General features: G+C 37.5%; 1 protein-coding gene across 2 annotated transcripts in view; it reads right to left on the minus strand.

Annotated features, from left to right (window-relative positions):
- STK32B (serine/threonine kinase 32B) overlaps window positions 1–20,169 on the minus strand; it is a gene marked incomplete at both ends in the record, with an annotated part of 167,693 nt that overhangs the window by 141,019 nt on the left and 6,505 nt on the right. For both annotated transcript variants that reach the window (XM_080634177.1, XM_080634178.1), the window contains one exon: window positions 857–912. In XM_080634177.1, the coding sequence (XP_080490303.1) occupies window positions 857–912 (56 nt within the window). The remainder of the gene's footprint in view (window positions 1–856; window positions 913–20,169) is intronic.

The raw sequence follows: 20,169 nt of genomic DNA on the forward strand, positions 1-20,169 counted from the left end.
TTGAACAAACATTTACTCAATGATCATAATTACAGTGTATGTCAGTTTATACAGTCCCGAGTGTATTGAATCTATGTAAAGTGCCTTTAAAATACTGCAATTATTTTAAAGACACAAATAAGTCCAGAGATTTAAGAACAAGATCACTCCAGTGGATTTTCTAAAAAAAGTAGCCTGTTCCTACTTTTTTGTTTGGATTTGGTTTTGGGGACTGATTTCTAAATTCTGGCAATCTCCACTGAGGGGACTGAATGGGAAAGTTGGGGCTGTTCAGCCTGGAGAAGAGAAGGCTGCATGGAGACCTCATAGCAGCCTTCCAGTATCTGAAGGGGGCCTACAAGGATGCTGGGGATGGACTCTTCATCAGGGACTGTAGTGAGAGGACAAGGGGTAACGGGTTCAAACTTAAACAGGGGAAGTTTAGATTGGATATAAGGAAGAAATTCTTTACTGAGAGGGTGGTGAGGCACTGGAATGGGTTGCCCAGGGAGGTTGTGAATGCTCCATCCTTGGCGGTGTTCAAGGCCAGGTTGGATGAGGCCTTGGGTGGCATGGTTTAGTGTGGGGTGCCCCTGCCCATGGCAGGGGGTTGCGCTAAATGATCTTAAGGTCCTTTCCAACCCTAACTATTCTATGATTCTGTGAATTATTACAATCATTTTTACTCAGTTAAAGTTAGTGAATGTATTGTAATAGAAATAATTTAATAAATAGTCATAGTCAGTTCATATGGAAGATCTTTAAGAAGCAAAAGACTACAAAACAGATGTTCCTTTACCCTAGTCAGGTCACACCAGAAATATACAAAGGAATTCTCTACTAGATTTTTAACTTCTAAAAATAAATTGATTCTTACCTTTCCAAAACTCCCTTTCCCAATAGCCCGCAGTATTTGAAAGTGGTCAAAATTAACTGCAAAATAAAGGAGAGAAGAAAAGGAAAATAGTTTGTAGAATGCTAAGTCAGAATCAGAAATCAGATAAGAAAGGAAATGTCAGTGTTTCCAATCAACGTAATTTTGCCACGTGGTATTTGCTTTTTCTCTGAAAACACCAGATGTATTTAATAGCTAGCAAAAGAAAGCTCGCTTTAAAATATGCTCCATTCATTTTATTCATTAACTCATCTTGGCCCAATGCCTCCAGTGCCCAGTATCTCCTGAAAGAAATATGTCTCTGGCCTAGCCAAGAAGCGATACTAGCATTATGCAGCCATGAACAAAACTTGCTCAGCACTTTCTAGAAAGATTAAGATCTATTAAAAGGATACTGAATAATTCAGGTAAGTAATATAGTTTGTTTACAGATACGTAGCAATATATGTATAGCATTGTTACAGTAATCACTCTGCAGGATAATTCTCATATTCCGATACATTGATGGAAACTTGTCCCATGATGAGCCAGCAGGATTAGCCTCTCTGAACTCTTCCACCCGTATACAATACATAATGCTAATATTGTAAGACTATTTCATAGATGTAGCATGTTTTGGGAGATTACATTTTAGTTTGGCAGTAGAATGGATTTACTCCCACTTCATGAAACTCTGACAGCACAGTCTGCCCTAGCACTGAAGTGGTTTGCTGTGATGGTGAGTGAGATATTTCACTTTTCAGAAATTCCATTATTGTTGGTGTTGCATGAGACTAAACACAGCATGACCTCCAAAACTCTGGTTCATTGGTAGGTCTAGTGACTTAAAAAGAAATCCAACAACATCCCAAATAAAATCAATACAGAGCCACTAACATACAAACATGACAATGTGTGCTACAGTTTTTATAGTCATTTGCCAGAAAAGAATCACACTTAAAGCTAAACTCAGTGAACCGTAATCAACAAAGTTCAGTGCAACTTAACAGCATTTTTTAAAATTAAAACTTTCCTACGTTCCTGGCTTTGGTCATATATCTCAGTCTATGTGCTCTCTATTGCCATAACAGGAATCAGCAAAATTATGGAGACAAACAGTTATGGGGGAAAATGTGGTAACATGAACAAATATAACAAAAATGTGACTTGTATCATGATGAAGAAAAACCTATAAAAGTAATAATACTTTAAATATTTGTCAAAAATTTGTATTATGTCAATCTAAGCACTGAATAGGAAGTTGCAAGGTTGATACATATGAAGCCATTAAAAAGGACTAAAAACTTCTTTCCTCTGTTGCAGTAATATCTCATTTACACTATTTACACCACTTCCAATATATTTAAGTATTTCTTTATTTATTATTGCTTACATTGTCTTCAAGGAAACATGGTTACTCTTTTCATTAGTGCAGCTATAGCAAACAACCAGCAAAACCAGTAATTGCTGGATACCAAATCAAATCCAGAGCTGACAGACTCTAGTCTTTAGCAAACAAAGATGGTAATTGTGAATATAGCAGGTTTAGGATTTGGATACTAAAAGGAAAATGCATAACCATGCAAAGGATTTATAAGATGCTTGGACACTGGAAAACAAATTTTGTGCTGAATCATGTAAGAGTTAGGGTTACCCAGATGTTTGAGAAGCGAGATTGTCTGTCAACAACCTGCAGTTGGGGTCTCTGCCAACAGTTTTTACCAGCTGGACGCTGTCTTGTAGTTCCTGCTGGTCAATACTAGTCCGATGGGCAAGATAGTTTAGTAAAACAACCTTCCGCATCAACTCACGTCAACTTAAGTCTTGTTCCCACAGGTCATCCCTCCCCAAAACATGCTCCTGAATGGAGGATTTGAGAGCTCAGTGACTTGGATTTTTAAGATTATTCTTAATTTAAGTGGGAATTTAACACAGCATTGAAAAGTTTCAAAACAATATATTAATGTAACTAATTTCTTTGATAGGGAAAATTCAACAGTTTTTCCCCTCCAGCATGCTGGTGTTGTCTGTGCCACTCCTCTGCTTTCAAACCTTCTGATGCCTCCTGTTTATTTTACCCATTTTTAACAAACACATTCTTTAAAGAAAGCTTAGTTTGTGTTTGTTCTTTACCTTGCAGTCACTCAGCTGAGGACAGTTCCCCAAAACAACTGGAAAACTGTTGAAAGTCTGTGATCATCAGAATTTCAGTCAAGCCACATCTCAGTAAGACTTGACTATGTCATTGTCCTGAAGTCCAGCTGGTTTTGAAATGCATTAGTTCAATGAATTATTTTAGCTTTGTAAAACTAAGATTAAGCATTTCTTTTCAGCTATTTTTCATACCATTTCTATTCTATTTCTCTGAACTTCTTTCTTTAGTGGTGTTTATTGTTCTGAATGACTAGAACAACTAATTTTTTTAATTGGATTTAATTGTGAATAAGACTTCCATAAGAAAGAAATTATTAAATGAGTCACTAGACCATGGAATTTAAGATGGATTATTAATAAGTCATATAAGGTTTAAAAAACATAGCCACAACAGTTGATCAAATTGCTCTTTTTTTCAGTGTTTAAGATGAATAGAAAGTGGGTGGTTACACTTTCACATCTTCATTAAGAAAAAAAAAGGGTATTTTCTTTCTATAGTTCACTCTTCCATAAGACTTATATGAATCAAAGTACAATGACTGTAACACGTTTTATGCAAGAGAAAATATAGTTTTAAGTGACTGTGGGAGTATGTAAACACACCTGAGCCTGCATTATAAATAAGCTAGGCTTTTCTGGAAAGGGCTAATTCATGAAAGTGAAATAACTTGGTCTCTTGATCACTCAAACATGCTCACAACACTGTAGATTTAAACACTGGGAAGTTCCTCCCTTGGGATGTTAGGAAAGAATAAATAAAAGGTTACCTTTGCAGTTGAGACCAAGATTCAGCTAAGCAGAACTAAAGTTTTAAGCAACAGTCCCATCAACAACAAACTAGCCTTGCAGGAGTCACGTTAGCATCACAGCCCTGATAAACAATGAACAGTCAAACTAAGTTCATTGCCACCTTATTACTACACTAGTCATTCTCCTCAGGTGTTTTTAATCTCTCACTCTCAAAAGTTTTGGTTTATTTTGTTCATCACACTATTTTTTAGATTCTGTATATTCTTTTTCTCCCTTTTGTTGAAAATTCAACACCAAAGGGTCAACACTTACTCAGAAAAGAACTGCAGCTCACTATGACTTCTGTTATTTACAATGTTTAAAATATCATCAAGTTCAGACACTGCCATGTCCCCTGTACAAAGAGGATATATTGTATTCTTGCCCTCTAAAACATGGTATGTCTAACTCTAGTGTGGTAGCTAATGATATCTTTCCTAGCGCAAAACCCTGCTGAGATAATGGTTTGACTGGTAGAAGGACACTTTCTTCAGTAACAGTAATATGACTATCACTCTTTTGAAAATAGCTTTCTTGGTATCCTTTAGTCAAGGGGAAAAAAATATTTTCCAACTTTTTGAGCACTTCTTTCATTTTACCACTACACCATACTTTGGAGAGCTTAGAGAGCAGCTCTGAATTTGAGTCAAGTGTGGATGTTTTTCAGAAATCAAAATTAGTTTATATTGTCTTCAGCTGATTTTTCATACAGGCAAAACTACAGAATGAAACTGTGAGCATTAGAAACAGTATGAGAGGGGTTCCATTAAGATTAATTGATTTTCATCAATTTCAGAAAATCAAGAAGTATTATAATGTCATCCCCCGTCTCCCATCCTACCTTCATTCCTCCGACAAAGTCACCATTAATTCAAAACTGAGAAGGATTATGGAATAAAATAGATATTTGGCTAACTAAGGGAGAAAATAGATCAGCATTTATGACATCTGTTTATGATATGTTATTAGAGTGATGGATGTCAGCTAATTTCAGCAATAAGCTATGTATGCATATATACCGAATTATCTTGTTTTTTCAATTCAGTCAAACTAAACCAGGGGAAGTTTGGGTTACATGTAAGGAAGAAGTTCTTCCCTGTGAGAGTGGTGACGCACTGGAATGGGCTGCCCAAGGAAGTTGTGAATGCTCCATCCCTGGCAGTGTTCAAGGCCAGGTTGGACAGAGCCTTGGGTGGCATGGTTTAGTGTGAGGTGTCCCTGCCCATGGCAGGGGATTGGAACTAGATGATCTTAAGGTCCTTTCCAACCCTAACTATTCTATGGTTCTATGATCCTATGTTCAAACAAACCTTAAATGAATTTCATTGCACAGCCTCCAGTCTCCATCAATAATTTTAAGTGCAAGTACTTTACTTCGATTATTTTCATGGATTTGAATTAGACCTGTGTAAAGCTTTTTTCAAGTATTTTGATCTTGAACTAATAAAAGCTTGCATGATGGTAAATGGGATTCACTTTGAAAATGATGTAGATGTTTGACTCAAACTCCGTCAAGTCGCCACAGAGCTGAGAACACAACCTAGATCCTGCTTCTGACCGCACTATTTCTCAGGCACAGTTTTCAACTGCATGAACACTGATGGAGCAGGGATTGGATATAAAACTTTCTAGTGAAAGATAAGATAAATATTTCTTGTTCCACTGTTCCCCAAGGATAAAGGATACTTCGGGGAAATTATGCACATGACAGACTCTCAGGTTTTTACAATCATACTGGAAATCATAGTGGAAATGCCTATTATTCTTTTTCAAATCAGCATTATATACATAATGATGTATGTTAAAACAATGAAGTCTTTCGTATGCATTCCCTTCTGCTGCACTATTCATGTACATTGATTTAATAATAAAAAAAAAGTTACATTGATGCAGATCATTACGTTTGATTTTTAACATCATACAAGAACATGAAATTTTTACCCTTTCATTTGCAGTTTTGATAATCTAAAATATATTTTTTATGTTACCCATCATTTGTTCAAATGTAAATTACATCTAGCTTAAGAGGCAATGTTTACATTAGGTGACATCTGTTCTTACTGCATCTGATATCTACATAGAGGTGACATCTGTTCTTACTGCAGCTGACGAATATTTATGTCGTGTATATACATGATTAGTCAATAACTATTACCTGAAAGAGCTTCATATCTCCAGGATAAAATATCCAATCCACTGGATTGCAATTAGAAAGAATTGAAGAGCTTTGTATGTCAAACTAATTTTACTTAAAATTCAGCTAAATTTGTTTTGAACTTTAAAATGTATTTTGGTATTATCATGTTTGTAAATTGAGTGTATGGAAATCCAGTTCTGTCTTTGGGAGGTTCTGATACTTGAACATTAGATACGGCTCTTAATTGAGCAAAATAATTATGAAAACTAATTTGAAAATGTAATTTTGTTACTTTATCTATTGAAGTATTTCATTTTGAATTGATACCATGTTTTCCATTTTAAAATATCACAAACAGATAACAACAATAATCAGCTTCCACCATGTCTCAGCTCCAGAAGCTCAGAAAAATGTGGATCTCACAAAAGGAAATACATACTTGAGTTTCCTCAATCAAAGTGAAATATTTATGTATTTTCAGAAGACTTTAATTTCAGACTTGATTGATCCAAAGTGGTTTCTTTCACAGTCGTGCGGTACTCTACTGCGCTTCTTGGTGGTGATGATGAGCATGTCCATTGAAAACATGAGGTCTTTGGCTGGGCTATGTCTTCCATTATGTATGTATACCCATAGTACTTGCATGATGCACACTTTGTTCGCTCAGAGCTGATGGTGTATTGGATTATGTGAGATATAAACAGGTACAAGGTTTGGATCTACACAAGGAATAGGAGTATCAGATTCCAATACCTGTGAAGAAGTGTCATGCCACAGAAATGTAGTTTAGCTCTGAAGTGATCCAAAATGAAATCAATGTGAAAAGGTAAACTTGAATTCTATTTAAAATTTCCAAATCACCTTTGTTTCCTCACTATAAGGTTTAATTTTTGTAAAGGAAAATAACGGCAAAAAGTTCAACTATCCATTAAAAGCTTATTCAGATGAAAATCATTTCCTAAAGAAAAACAAAACAGATTGACAGAGTTCCTTGCTATCTCCCATCTTTATCACCTCTCAAACATGATGAAGTGGAAGTAACCTTCTCCTTAGGTTGCCAGAAATGAGGAGAAAACCTCAGCATTGTGATGCTTGGAAAACCAACAAGATTTTGAACCTCTCTTATTTGTTCTACCAATAAATAGCTGATTCCATAAACAAAGGAGTGGGCTAAAAAGCATCTGCTTTGATGCATTACAGAAATTCTTATTTCTTTACTCTAATCCTCCTACAAAGTAGTACTTCATAAGCAATTTAGCCACATATCAAATTCAGATGACTCTTAGTTTCCTTATCAAAAGCAGTGCCAACATCATAGGTTTCTACTCTGTATTCAGTGAAATCCACCTTACATTGTATTATTAAAAGTAGCAGGGGGATATTGTAAAATGGCTGGGGTATTTTCAGAATGTGTTAGTTAAAATGAGTACTGGAAAGAACTACAACAGTCTACCATTCTCCAAAATGCTACAAAAACAAACTAGAAGAATTTGGTGATTCAGCCCATGATTTACACTGTTAGAGAAATGAGCATGTGTTGCCACAACCAGAAATGAATTTGAAATCCCAAGGAAAAAGAATGTTTGAAAACAGCCAAGCTGCTGAAGAAAAAGATGCAGGACTGATTCTCAGAGTTTTCCCTCCCTTTTAATTCTACAAAATAACATAATTCATTTTCCAATGCTATTCTGCAAAAGCTGTAAAATAAACACTTTGATAAACAAGATTCTGTTTGAACACAAGATTAAATTAAAATTTCTCTCCAGAGCTGTTTACACCTCTAATAAAGCAAAAATAAAATCATACTGCCTTTAAATACATCTAGTCTAAAAAACATATCAAGCAGCTACCTGAAACCCATGAAACAAAGTTTGCTCCTTGGACAAGTAGAACAAGTTGCAAATCATTGCAGCTTTTCTTTGAGAGAAGTTTGAATTGAAACTGCAGAGCGCCATCCTAAAATCTTAAGACCTCTTCTGAGAAATGTGAAATACATCACCAAATCAAAACTAAGAAATTCCTGATGCTTTGAGGAATGTGGGTGTCATCTGTGAGCCACTGAGAGGGATTTACAGGTAGCAGAGACTTGTCAGCAAGCCATTGAAGTCAGCACAAGAAGCCCTATAACTGTAAACTGCAGCAGGATTTTGATCTAAGAACACTGCCATTCATATTCCTATACTGAAAGGTTGCCCTGTGGTAGCCTTAGTAAGGGAGTTTCCCTTACTGGAAACTGCAGGGACAGCAGGGGTGGTTGTGATTCTTATCCCAGAGAAAAACAGAAGTTTATTACTCTGTGGAAGGGGTGGGGATGCTTGGCTGTTGCTCTGCTCAGAAGAATTTTATCACTAATTTGATGAAATTAGCTATTCCTTCCTGAAGGATTGAACATTAATAGGTGTTCACTGGCATAGGTTAACTGATCAGAAGAGCTCTTGTTACTCCAGATCTCTCCCATAGTCCCTGGGAGCACTAGATTAAAAAAAGTCAGTTTTCTTGGCTTTTGCCTCTTTAAAACTAGTCCAAATTGAAACCATAAAATTTCATAATTGGAGAGTTTAGCGTGCTGCCTCTGTGGTCTTCAGACAGGTAGCTTTGATTCAGCGACATACACCGATACTTTGAGGTGGCTGAAATAAAAGAGTAATTGAAAAGCAAGTTTTTGTCGGCCATGGTTCGCTTGAGCAAATGTAGGAAGACATGAGAAGAAAAAAAATATTTTAAATGAATAATGTCAATCTGAAGGATACAAAGAAATATGAGAGTTCTGATCTTGATTAAGAGTTAGATTTTAACCTCAATGAAATCAAACAGAAAATTATCTAGATTTGAGATCTTTTGCATCTTTTTTACTTTGTGCCTGCTTTCCATTTTACCTCTTTTCCACTGGAGAAGGAAGTGAAAGAATTACAAAATCAAAAGGTTTTCACTGATCTCAGATAAAGTGAAAGAATTCTGAGTGTTGAATCATGAACATTTTTGCTTTGTTGTTATTGTTGTCCACCTACATCCATGCAGAGTGTGTGTGCATTTCTGTTTTGGTTTTCTTTTTGAAATCAAAACGTTTCAGGATATATTTTTTTTGTTTTGCTTTTAGTTTTTGACAGGAAAGATTTCTATTTTCAGACAGCTTAATAATGAGAGGAAGTGGAAAATACTTGTATTTCCCAACAACAGGAGCATAACTCACATGCTTCAGAGCTTACGCACACAACAAAACTCACACAAGACCACCTCAGCAACACTGTATTTTAGCCTTTCTTTACGATCCTCGTCATGTGATGCAATGACAAGAGCACATGATCATCCAGATAAAAGACTTGCTTTCTGAAACCTGTTGTCTGTCAATGACCAAAGCTTGGGTAACCACACAAACCTAAAGGCCAGAAAAGATTTGGTGGTAGTTAAAAAGTTGCGCTGAAGCTATGTGACCTGAAGAACTGAAATTACGAAGTTATTTGGTTTGCTGCATTGGATATTAACGCAACTGACTGAAGTCTATAGCCTTGACCTCATTGCCACACAAAAATGATTACGGTTTAGTTAGGCAGTGTCAAATCTTCAGAATAACCATAGTTCACTATAACAGGTCTCTGCAACTGATGTAGCTGCATCTGCATTCTGTTAGCATATAATATTCAGGTAAGCTATTTTCAAGTAGAAAGGTTTCTTTTGCATAGACTAACTTGTTTTAGTGGAAAGTAATTGGAACTTCTGATATCATCTTAATCATTCATCCGTGTGTCCTATTATAAAGCAGTAATTTATAAAATTTTCCTATTATAAACAGACAAGCCAGTGAAATTCTCTTTTTTTTCAAGATCAGTGAAAGTTTTAATTAAAGATTCCTTTTTGCTGCTATGAAAACAGCTTTGTTTTGCAACAGGACAGAGATTCTGTTCAGAAAGCTATTAACTTAGTAGCAGCACTGGAAACATCAAAAGTCACCAAGAAACAATTGAATTGATGCACTAGACCTTATTACAGTCAGTGAATAGCAGGAAAGCCTTTCTGAGTCTCCATGCTGTTCATAGCTCTTTCAAAGGTTAAACTTGACATGGAAACTAAAGAGAAAAGTTTCAGGACCTGCTCAAATATAAAATGTCTTTAAGACCTTTTGCAAGTGATAAAATATTCTGGTTTATCCCTTCTGTTGAGAAAAGAGAGGTTCTGATTGACCATGTTGCTTGCTTAGGAATGAGCAGACAAAAAGAATCTCTGAAATCTATTGCAAGGAAAATGAGTCGACTAATATGTCCAACAGAAAAGATACTGTTTGAGAAAACGTATCGCTAAAATTCAGAAAGTCTAAATTCCCCTTTAACTGTGATAGACTTCTCTGTAAGATCAGGAAACACGTATTAGTCTATGAAGGATCTTTTTCTGCTAGAAAGTGGGAATATTCACCTCCCTCAAAGTTACTATGAGAATAACCTCATTAATAACTGAACTGGAAGGCTCTTAGAGAGAAGTTGCCATGGGAATAAAATGTCAAATTTCAGTGGACCAAACTGTTTTCCCTTACAATGAATTTACCAGAGCGATCCCCAGGTGAAGGAAAATTCTTTAAATGAAATTACCAACAAAATCCTCAGTGAGACATCCATCAATCTCTTCCATGAGGAGGCCTCAGTAATGCCAAACATGCCAGAAGGAAGCTAAGAAACCTCTTTGCTTTAAGCTTCTTTGGGCAGTGGCTCCTAGAACACTGGTCTTGAAGAGCAGGGATTCAGACAATGAGTTTTGGAGCCATGTGAACTGCATTTTACCCAAACACCTAAACAACATATGAGCTTGTCGTGGTTTAAGCCCAGGCCGTAAATCAGAACCACGCAGTCTACTTCCCCCCCCACCCTTCTTCCCTCCGCTCCTGAAGGGACGGGGAGGAGAATCGAAAGAATGCAACTCCCATGGGTTGAGATAAGAACAGTTTAATAACTAAGGTATAACACAAATCACTACTGCTACCACCAATAGTAATAATGATAAAGGAAATAACAAGGGAAGAGAATAAAACCGCTCACCAACCGGTACCTCGCCCCCACCCCGCAGCACTCCAGCCCTTCCAGGCTACTCTCAGTTACATCCTGGGCATGACGTGCTGCGGTATGGAATACCTCTTTGGCTAGTTTGGGTCAGGTGTCCTGTCCCTGCTTCCTCCCGGCTTCTCCTCCTCCCTGGTAGAGCATGAGACTCACAAAGTCCTTGGTCAGGGTAAACATTCTGACCAGCAACTGAAAACATTTTTATCAGTATTATTCCCAGGCCGAAAGTCAAAACCACAGTGCTGCATCAGCTACTAAGAAGAAGAAAAACTGACTGCTGCTGCTGAACCCAGGACAGAGCTATTCTTGTGTTTTTATTCTAAATCCTGACCCTAGAGATGAGGAGTCTGCATCCAAAATTGGATCTGGAAGAACTGCTTCTTCTATTTTTAACCACAACTACAAATGAAATTCTGGGGGCAAATAAGGACACTAAAGGGTCAGAAAGATTCACATTTCAATTGGGATTGCCTCCCATTTAGTGTTTTTAAACATAACTAACCCCATAGGCTTCAAATGAATGATGCCATTTCTAATTTGCCACAGAAGTGTGCCTGAAGTTCAGAGCCGGAGGCTTGTTTTTCATTTGTCATTGTAAAATTAAAGTTCATCAGTGTGATAGCAGTGATGTTCCCCCAGGAAAACATTTTCAAAAGAAGCTCACAAGCTTGTGGGTTATAAACGCGGCTGTCCAGGTCTGGTTTATATTTTGGAATTTGAAAATAGTATTGAAATTGCTATAATTTGGAAAAGAAAGCACTTGAATATAATTTCTGAAGATATCCAGGCATTTGTGCTTAGTGGCTCTTCTTCATCAAAAAAGTCACAAGTATCAACCTGAAAAACAACTCGTACCTCTCAGGTCTCTGAGGGCACTAACAGGCCTTGCTGGCCATGACCAGCTTCCCCTGCCCCACCACGACCAAACTGCCCATGGGATCAGGATTCCCATTGCAGTTCAGACCTGGATCAGGCAGCTATGAAACAAGAAAGAACCACGAAGTGCAGCTCAGAAAAACCATGGCAGGTCCCTACAAAGCTTCCTCATGGCTCTTCTGAGCTGCACACCATTTCAGTTCTCACCTGAGCTAGACTGCAGGTACATCTGTGCTTGGCCATGCACTTCAGCTACCCTCCAGACTCTCGCTGAGCTGCGCTTGTATCACTGACCTGCTGTACTCACTCATCTTAGGGGCAGGACATAGAACCACAGAACCACTGAATCACAGAATGGTTGAGATTGGAAGGGACTACTAGTGGTCATCTAGTCAAACCTCTTCCTCAAGCAGGGTCACCTAGAGCACATTGCTCAGGATTGTGTCCAGACTGCTCTTGAATATCTCCAGGGAAAGAGACTCCACAACTTCTCTGGGAAACCTATTCCAACGCTCAATCACCTGAACACTTAAAGAAATAACCCCTCATGTCAGGTGGAACTTCCTGTGGTTTAGTTTATACCCATTACCTCTCATCCTACCACTTGGCACCACCAAGAAGAAGTCTGCCCCAGTCTTCTTGATACCTCCCCTTCAGATGCAAAGCAGCTGCACCCTGCCAGCTCCTGCTGCACTGCAGTATTTCCAGAGCTACAGCCTGGGCCTCAGCTTTACAGCAGGAAAAAAAAGGAAACAGTAGGGAAAAAAAACCCAAACCTGATAGTGACATCTATATTTAATTAATAAAGAACTTCCAGAATTTCAGTGCAACACATGTTTCTTCACCTAGAGATTTACAGATAAATATTTAATGATGGAATTTGTATTTTTGGTACTGGGACTGTGAAAGATGGGTTGACTGCTGTATGTATAATGGCCACCTAACTGCAGGTTTTTCACTTGGAGCTGATGACTTATTCTCTGATTATTGCACTACTCACCTCTGGGAAAACCTTCCAGTAATTAAGTAAAGATAGTTTCAGCCTGATAAAAGTATGCTTATTTACATATTTACATACTACAAGCAATTACACCAAAGCTGAAAGGACCATGCGTTGCTGAAAACAGTAAATATGAATAAGTAAATCAGGGCCTTTGCCTTATCTATCCCCTGCTAAGATTAGGAGTGAAACATGAAAGATCTAAAGCAAAGCAAACATAGATACATTCACAAAACAAACCAAGTCCACCTCATCTCCATATCTAGGCTTTCATATCAGCTGGCACAGTGGCAACTGAGGGGAGGTGAGGACTTCAAACCAGCCACAGTTTCCTGGCTATGGCTGGGATTGACATTAACTGCAGGTCAGTACCCTCTCTAAGCCACAACTTAATCTATAAAGATTTACCTTATGTCACACACAACAGGAATAAATATTCATTTGATGTACAGAATGAGTAGCTGACAGGTACTAATGGAAAGAACATAACTTCTAATTTTAATGACAGAACTTATTAAGTGCAAAGCACAAACAAATAGTGAATTGCAGAGCATAAATTTCTCAGTGTAGCAGAAGGTTTGTTAGTCTTAATGTCTGACACATTTGGTGATATTAAATGTGCTTATATTAGTTCTGTATAAGGACAGAAATAGAATTTCAAATAAGTCTAATTATAGATGTTAGACGAAAATCATGAAAATTGGTGACTCAGTTTTAGAGTTCCCTACCACATAAACCGCATTTGTTTTGACGAGAGTATGTACGTATAAAAATACCTATATGCATATAAAAGTATCTATTTACAGACACACAGAGAGAATTTATTCTCTAAAATATATGTGTATTACATTTTCTTAACTAGGATAAAATTGTACATCAGCAGATGAGAGTTTCCTCCGGCTATTTATGAAAAGTATAAATAGAATTAAAAATAAAAATTAAAAAGCCTTGGTTTCTTCACAGTGCAGAATGGAAAGCTTTCAAAATAGCAAAAGAAAATCTATTTACCATTAAATCCTTTCCCAGGTCAATCCTTTCTTCTATTTTTTTGTTTTCCTTTGTTATCTTATCAACAAATACAGGTGTAAAAAGGACTGCTAATCAGCTTCATATCATTAAAGTCTAGAAAGAACATATTGCATATGACAGCAGTCAGCAGTCTTTCCCAGGTGATCTGCTGGGCTGTGTTTTTCTTTTTCAAATTGGAATGTAGCACTGCAGGAGATTCTTTGCAACATCCAGGATATCCTGTCACTTGAAGCATCAGGATGTCATTGATTCACATACGTGTGTGAATCAAAAGATGTAAATGGTCTACCTAGCAGATGAAGGTTAGGATGCTGAGAGTTGAGCCTGTTGTTACTCATTAGCGTTTGCATACACAGAAAGCATTCGAAATTCTCTGCATCTCAGTAGAAACAGTGAGAAAACTGAATGCCACAAGCACTACGTTTTCTCTGTAAGGGACAGCAACTACACTGAAAGGGTTGCTTTTTACTAATGGATTAAAAATCCATGCCTGTGCTCCCTCTGACATCTGTGAGATAGACTGATGGCTCCTGGCTTAGGAGAACAAAACGTCTGAAGTCACTTAGCATAAGGGCTTGAAATCACTGAAAACATCGTATCACTTCATTGACACATATATTACTTAATCTTTTCTGAACAGCAGACATAACCTCTCCCGCTCTCAGAAAAGCCTTGTGAAAAGCCAGAGAGAAGATGCTGTACTAGGAACAGCTAGAATTTGCCTAGCCGCCAGATGAGCTCCACTCGCACATCCTGCCTCCCACAGTCAACTATCAGCCCAGGCAGCTATCCTCTAGATGCTCTCTTCTCCCATTCCTCAGTAGAGAGCTCCCTAACTCCAAAAGAGCAAGGTTTTCCCTCCTGAAAGTTTGGATCAACAGGAAAAGTTCCCTACTTTATGACTCTTTTCCAGCAAAATCTCACAGCACTTAGCGGAGACATATTTAACTGAAGATTGATAAACTATGCCATAAATTTTTTCAATACTGAGATTTATTTGCAGAGAATTTCACACTAAAAATGTATTTCTTTTCCTAAAGTATTTCTATCTGGTATTATTATTTGCACGGTAAAACAATCTAGTTCAAAAGTTTAGCTTAAAATCTTAAGCAAAAGACCTCAAAGACACATTATTGGAAAAGAGTTGAAAATAATGGCACAATTGGCATACTGTTTCTGAAAAATCATGTGCTATGTCTGGCCGGAGAAGAATATCACAAAGCTGCAGAAGATTCTAGCCAGTCTGTTCCTCCTGTTATATCTAAACCAATCCCAGCAAAGGCAAACTTTGTTTTACAGCGATGCCCTGCATGTAAGACTGTGCAGCTGTCCCTGTACTTTTCATATGCTAAAACAGTAAAATGTGAGGCTGAACTTAAAATAATGACTTTTTCCTACTTCTCAGAAAGAATCTTTTGATTAGCTTTTGTTCTTTGACTTCAAGCTCTGCGTAGCAGATGCCACTGCCTAAAAGATGTGGTATTGCCCCAGAAGAGTTTGAAGGCTTTACAGCTTGTACAAAGTTTTACCTAAACCTAACCCCAAAAGGCATAAAAGCCTTTATGACATAATGTGAAAGCAATTCAGGGGGAAGCTGAGGACAGTTTCAGAAAGGTGTAAAGGACACTCGGGAGCCTAATAGTGATTTTGTGATTATATTGCATCTTTTTCAACAAGGTGGCTAAGAACAGCTCTCATCAAGAACTTCCTTGCCTCAGCAAGGAAGGCAGAACAATATCAAAAGGAAATACTAATTATTGGAAGGATTAACTCAGTTTGCACTTTCAGATCTAAAAATAAGGAATAGCAGGTGTTCCCTTATAACTGCACAAGTAGGAAAAAGAAAGAAAATAATTTTTGTCCATTGCAGTATATTGCCTCGTAGTACATTTCTCTTCACTTAATATTACAGTTTTTCTCACACAGAACAGTGTTAGCAATACAACGACAAAGCCAGCCCTCTGTTTAATTCAGTATCAAACCAAGCTAAAAATGACAGGGCATAAAAATATATCAGCTGTAGAACTTATCTGTAAGCTTTCAAATTTCAAAGAACTAGAATTGTAATATTTCTAAAAAAAAAAAAAAAAAGTGAAAATGAAAGAGAAAATGAGAATAGACTAAATATATATATATGTGTGTATATATATCCAGATATAAATATGAGACTAAAAAGCACAGATTTAATTTATATTTCAGTTGGAGTCAGATAAACAAGCTACTGTATAGATTTGATGAATATATCCAAACCAAACACTTGAAAACAGAGAAATGCATAAAAGGATTAATGAAGTATAAAAGACAGACTTTCATATTATGATATTATGAAGAAAATATTTATGGGGATATAAAATTTGCAAAACAAATTTCAGTTTCATCAACTATTTTTAGTTATCATTAAAGCCTTAAAAACCTGTATGATAAACACCAACTTTAGTAATGCTTTCTGAAAAGGGTTCTTTCTATTTAAAAGGAAAATGCCTTTGTCTGAATTATGGAATAAATGAAAGTAAGCTATGTGTCTATATTGCACTTAACCATTTCAGAAAATTAGGTGCAAAATTTCTGGGAATAAAAGTATAATAGAATTTGACACTCTTGACATTGTCACTCTGTGACAGAGATAACAGAAAAGGGTGTAGGAGAAAAACTAATTACAGATAGAAAGAAACTTCCATCAGTTATAGCAGAAAATTACTGTATGCAAAACTGAAAAAAAACCCTTGATGGACTGAATACAAGTAAAATAAACTGAAATAATAAAATCCTATCATTATTTAGTTTGGAAAAGGCCTTTAAGATCACTGAGTCCAGCCATAAACCTAGCACTGCAAAGTTCATCACTAAACCATGTCCCTAAGGGCCAAATTTGCACTAAGCTTTCCTTGGTTACATACTGCTAGGTTTCTTGACAGACAAAGAATGTTAGATTGGAAGATACAGGGAGCTGACAGCCTCCAGAACTGAGGTGGTGATGTAAGAAGAGACATCAGATTTTTAGAGAGTTCAAATTTCCAGTGGTTAAAACTAAAACTGTCCAATTGAGTCACAGATCCTAGCCTGCCCATTCAGACTGTTTCGTTTACTTATGAAAATACATATGTTGGTAAGAGTCAATGTGGAAACTGAGGAAGCTAAAGATGAGGTCAAATCGATCAGATGAAAGACTATTATAGTATAAACAAGACTTCTGGTTATTCAGGTGGAAAACCCCTCATTTGGAAACAAAGAAAAGAAAACCCTCATTTCTGTGATACAAAACTATACCCCACTTCCTTGTTGAGAGACACTTCAGGTGAATGCTGACTGCCCTTAGGGAGTAGGCCAATATATAACATTAAGATTTTCCTGAGTACATTCTGAAAACAGGTCACATGCTGCACTTGCATTACATTTGCCAAATTCTGATAAGCGAGGAATCTGGAAGGGAAAGCCTTGTAGTACACACCAGTGAAGCAACAGATGCATTTGTTCTTTCCTCTTTTCTCTAGAAATTTATGTTTTATAAAGGTACAATACCAGTATCTATCAAAAAACCCTTTGCATAGAGGACAATAAAATCCCTTCTACTACATGAGATAACAAGTAAGAACTTGAGGTGTACTGCATAATTTTGTACTGTATACATATGATGTATCATTTGTAGAATGTAATGTTCATTTCTAAGTGTTTAAAATAAAGTAAATGGATGATCCGTGAAATACTGTATTAAGAGAATCAGTTCTACACCCTGATAAATACATTAACACTCAAGCTCCTTTTGCACTGAGAAGGTGTAGGCATCTTGGGCCCCACCACTGCTCATCTGCAGACATTGTGGGGTATGAACGGGCATTTCTGATAAAGGAAGTAGTTTCCTGGGATCAAATGTAGACATATAAAAGCCAGTGTTATTCTTCAAAATAGTTAATGCATTAGAGACTGAACCCCAGAGAGTAAAACTTCTTAGTTCTTCTTTAACCAAAGGAGAAAAAAATCAAGACATTTGCCTGTTCTGTTTCTGCAAACACCCTGTATTTGTTATTCATGCCAAATCGTGGTTGAGTCCAACACCACTCAGAATATGATTAGTTAAGACAACAACGTTTATCACTAGCACAATTTTTTGATCTTTGCAGAATAATACTTTACTTTTTCCTGTTGCAGGGAAGCTGACGTATACACATGTAGACAGTGTTCACAAGCACAAGAGCAAATTCAGCAACTGCTCAACGCAGGCTTGTATTAAGCAGTAAGTAATGTAGTTAGTAATCAATTTAACTAATTCATGAGCTCAAGCAGAGCTGTGCTAGAGAGAGATCAGGTTGCCTGATGTGCACACTGCTTACTACTGCTGCTCTTCCCCATCCAGAAAGGCATGACTCTCCTGCTAAGTTTGTTGGATAAGTTCCTTACTTTTTGTCATTTCCCCTCATATGTTTTATCATGGTAGGATACTGTGGAGCTCCACTACCAGGCTGAACTTGAAATCATCCTTTTCCTTTGAATATCCACTCCAAAAGTTTCTCTTTGTATTGACTGATCTCAGTAGCAACCTTTTCCACACCTTTCCCACCATCTCAGAACTAGCTCTCTCTAGTCAAGTTGAAATACTGTGAAATCTCCAAAATTAGGCAAACTTTTCCTCTTTTCCACCCTTCAGTGCTTGGCTCCAGATGCCCACTCCCTACCTCGTTTTGCATCAGAAAAGTTTCTTCTTCTGCTTATTGTTTAATGAGGAAGCTAGAAAAGAGTGAGAATCTTGTGCTTGGCCAGCAAAACCCTGCTTTCTTCATTATTATGCTCACATTTGGAAGAGACTGCACAAAGAAAGCCCTGGTAGAATAGGACCTACTTTCTTTGAGATCATAATTCCTTACTATTTTTTCTTCCCAAGGTTTTCTCAGTTATTTTCTATTTCACTCAGGCACATTTGATTCTGGGCTGGACTTTCTCCATTCGCTGGACATCATGTTGCTCAGGGTTCACAAAAAACTGCATTCCCACATTACTGCTAGCTTTGTAACGCACATCCACACTTCCACATCAGAGAATTCTTTCCATTTGATGCCAGATGCTACCAATGACCCAGTGAATTCCACACTGAAGACTGGTGGGAGGAGATAGACCTGTTCCCCCTTGTTCTATAGGAAGGTGCCAGAGGGGAGTGAGTGCAACCAGCCTCATGATCTCCCTGGCAGAAGTGAAAGACTGATCTTTTGAACTCTCCTGAAAGTGAAGCCCATATTGAGGAGCAGAGTCGGTCTAGTATCTCTGTGCATTTGAACACGATTTGTCCATGGGAAAACCAAGCATTTCTTTTTCAATGTGCAGCTTCTTCCACCATTAAGTGACACTTCTCCAGTTCTGCAGAACATTCAGAGTTTTTTCTGGTCTTGGAGAGGAGTCTCTAAATTTATCTTGGTTGATGCTTGGTTAACTTTGATTGATTTATTTTTAGTTACCCAAAAGTCTATCTTGACATCCAGGCACACTACATAACACACATGGTAACATGGATTAAATGTTACTTCTCCTGAACGCTTACACTTCCTACATAACAAGCCACCAAGAAATTCCTTAACACTCTTGGAGGTGTCATGCCAACCACTTGTATAAATTCCGGAAGGCTACAAAAGCAGCAACAAAGACTTACATGATGCCTTTGTCTAAGACAGAGGTTCTGACAAGGATGCTTCCACCAAAGCAGAAGATTAAATCTTGGAATTGTAGAAAATATGTTTAGGAAGGATCTTGAACATTCAGCTGGTCCATCTCTAAACTATTGCTGGCAGAGATTCTGTTGAAACTGGATGATGGTAAAGCAAAATCAAATTAGTAATACTTCAGCTGTCCCTTGAAAGAGTCTTAGTTCTAATCCTGAGAAGGTGAGCGAATCAGATATTGCACAACATTTTTAGGGCAGTCAGCTGTGGGAACAGAGATGCAGGTCACTTGGGGGAGCAGGAAGCTAAGATGGAAGTGCCAGATTCATGCTCCTTTCCTTCAGAGTACCCTGTAGGAAAGGGCACTCTCTGATCTAATATTACATTTCATCTATAATTATCATTTAGTGTCTGAGCAGGTCCACATTATTTGTCTACATTGTACCAAAGCTTTAAAAAGACTGAGTCAGAAAGAAAATGGCTGATGGTGTTTCCAATGCCATGATATTCCTTTTGGATCTCCTTTGGCACAGACCATGCAAACCTTTGACAACTCTGTGACTGCCTGGAATTAGCGTATCGTTCTTCTGTGCTCTCCTTTCTGTCTACCTTACCCTACTGTCTCATACCATGCTGTAACT

The sequence above is a fragment of the Psittacula echo genome (genome assembly GCF_963264785.1).
Source record: "Psittacula echo genome assembly, chromosome: 1".
NCBI classification, from domain to species: domain Eukaryota; kingdom Metazoa; phylum Chordata; class Aves; order Psittaciformes; family Psittacidae; genus Psittacula; species Psittacula echo.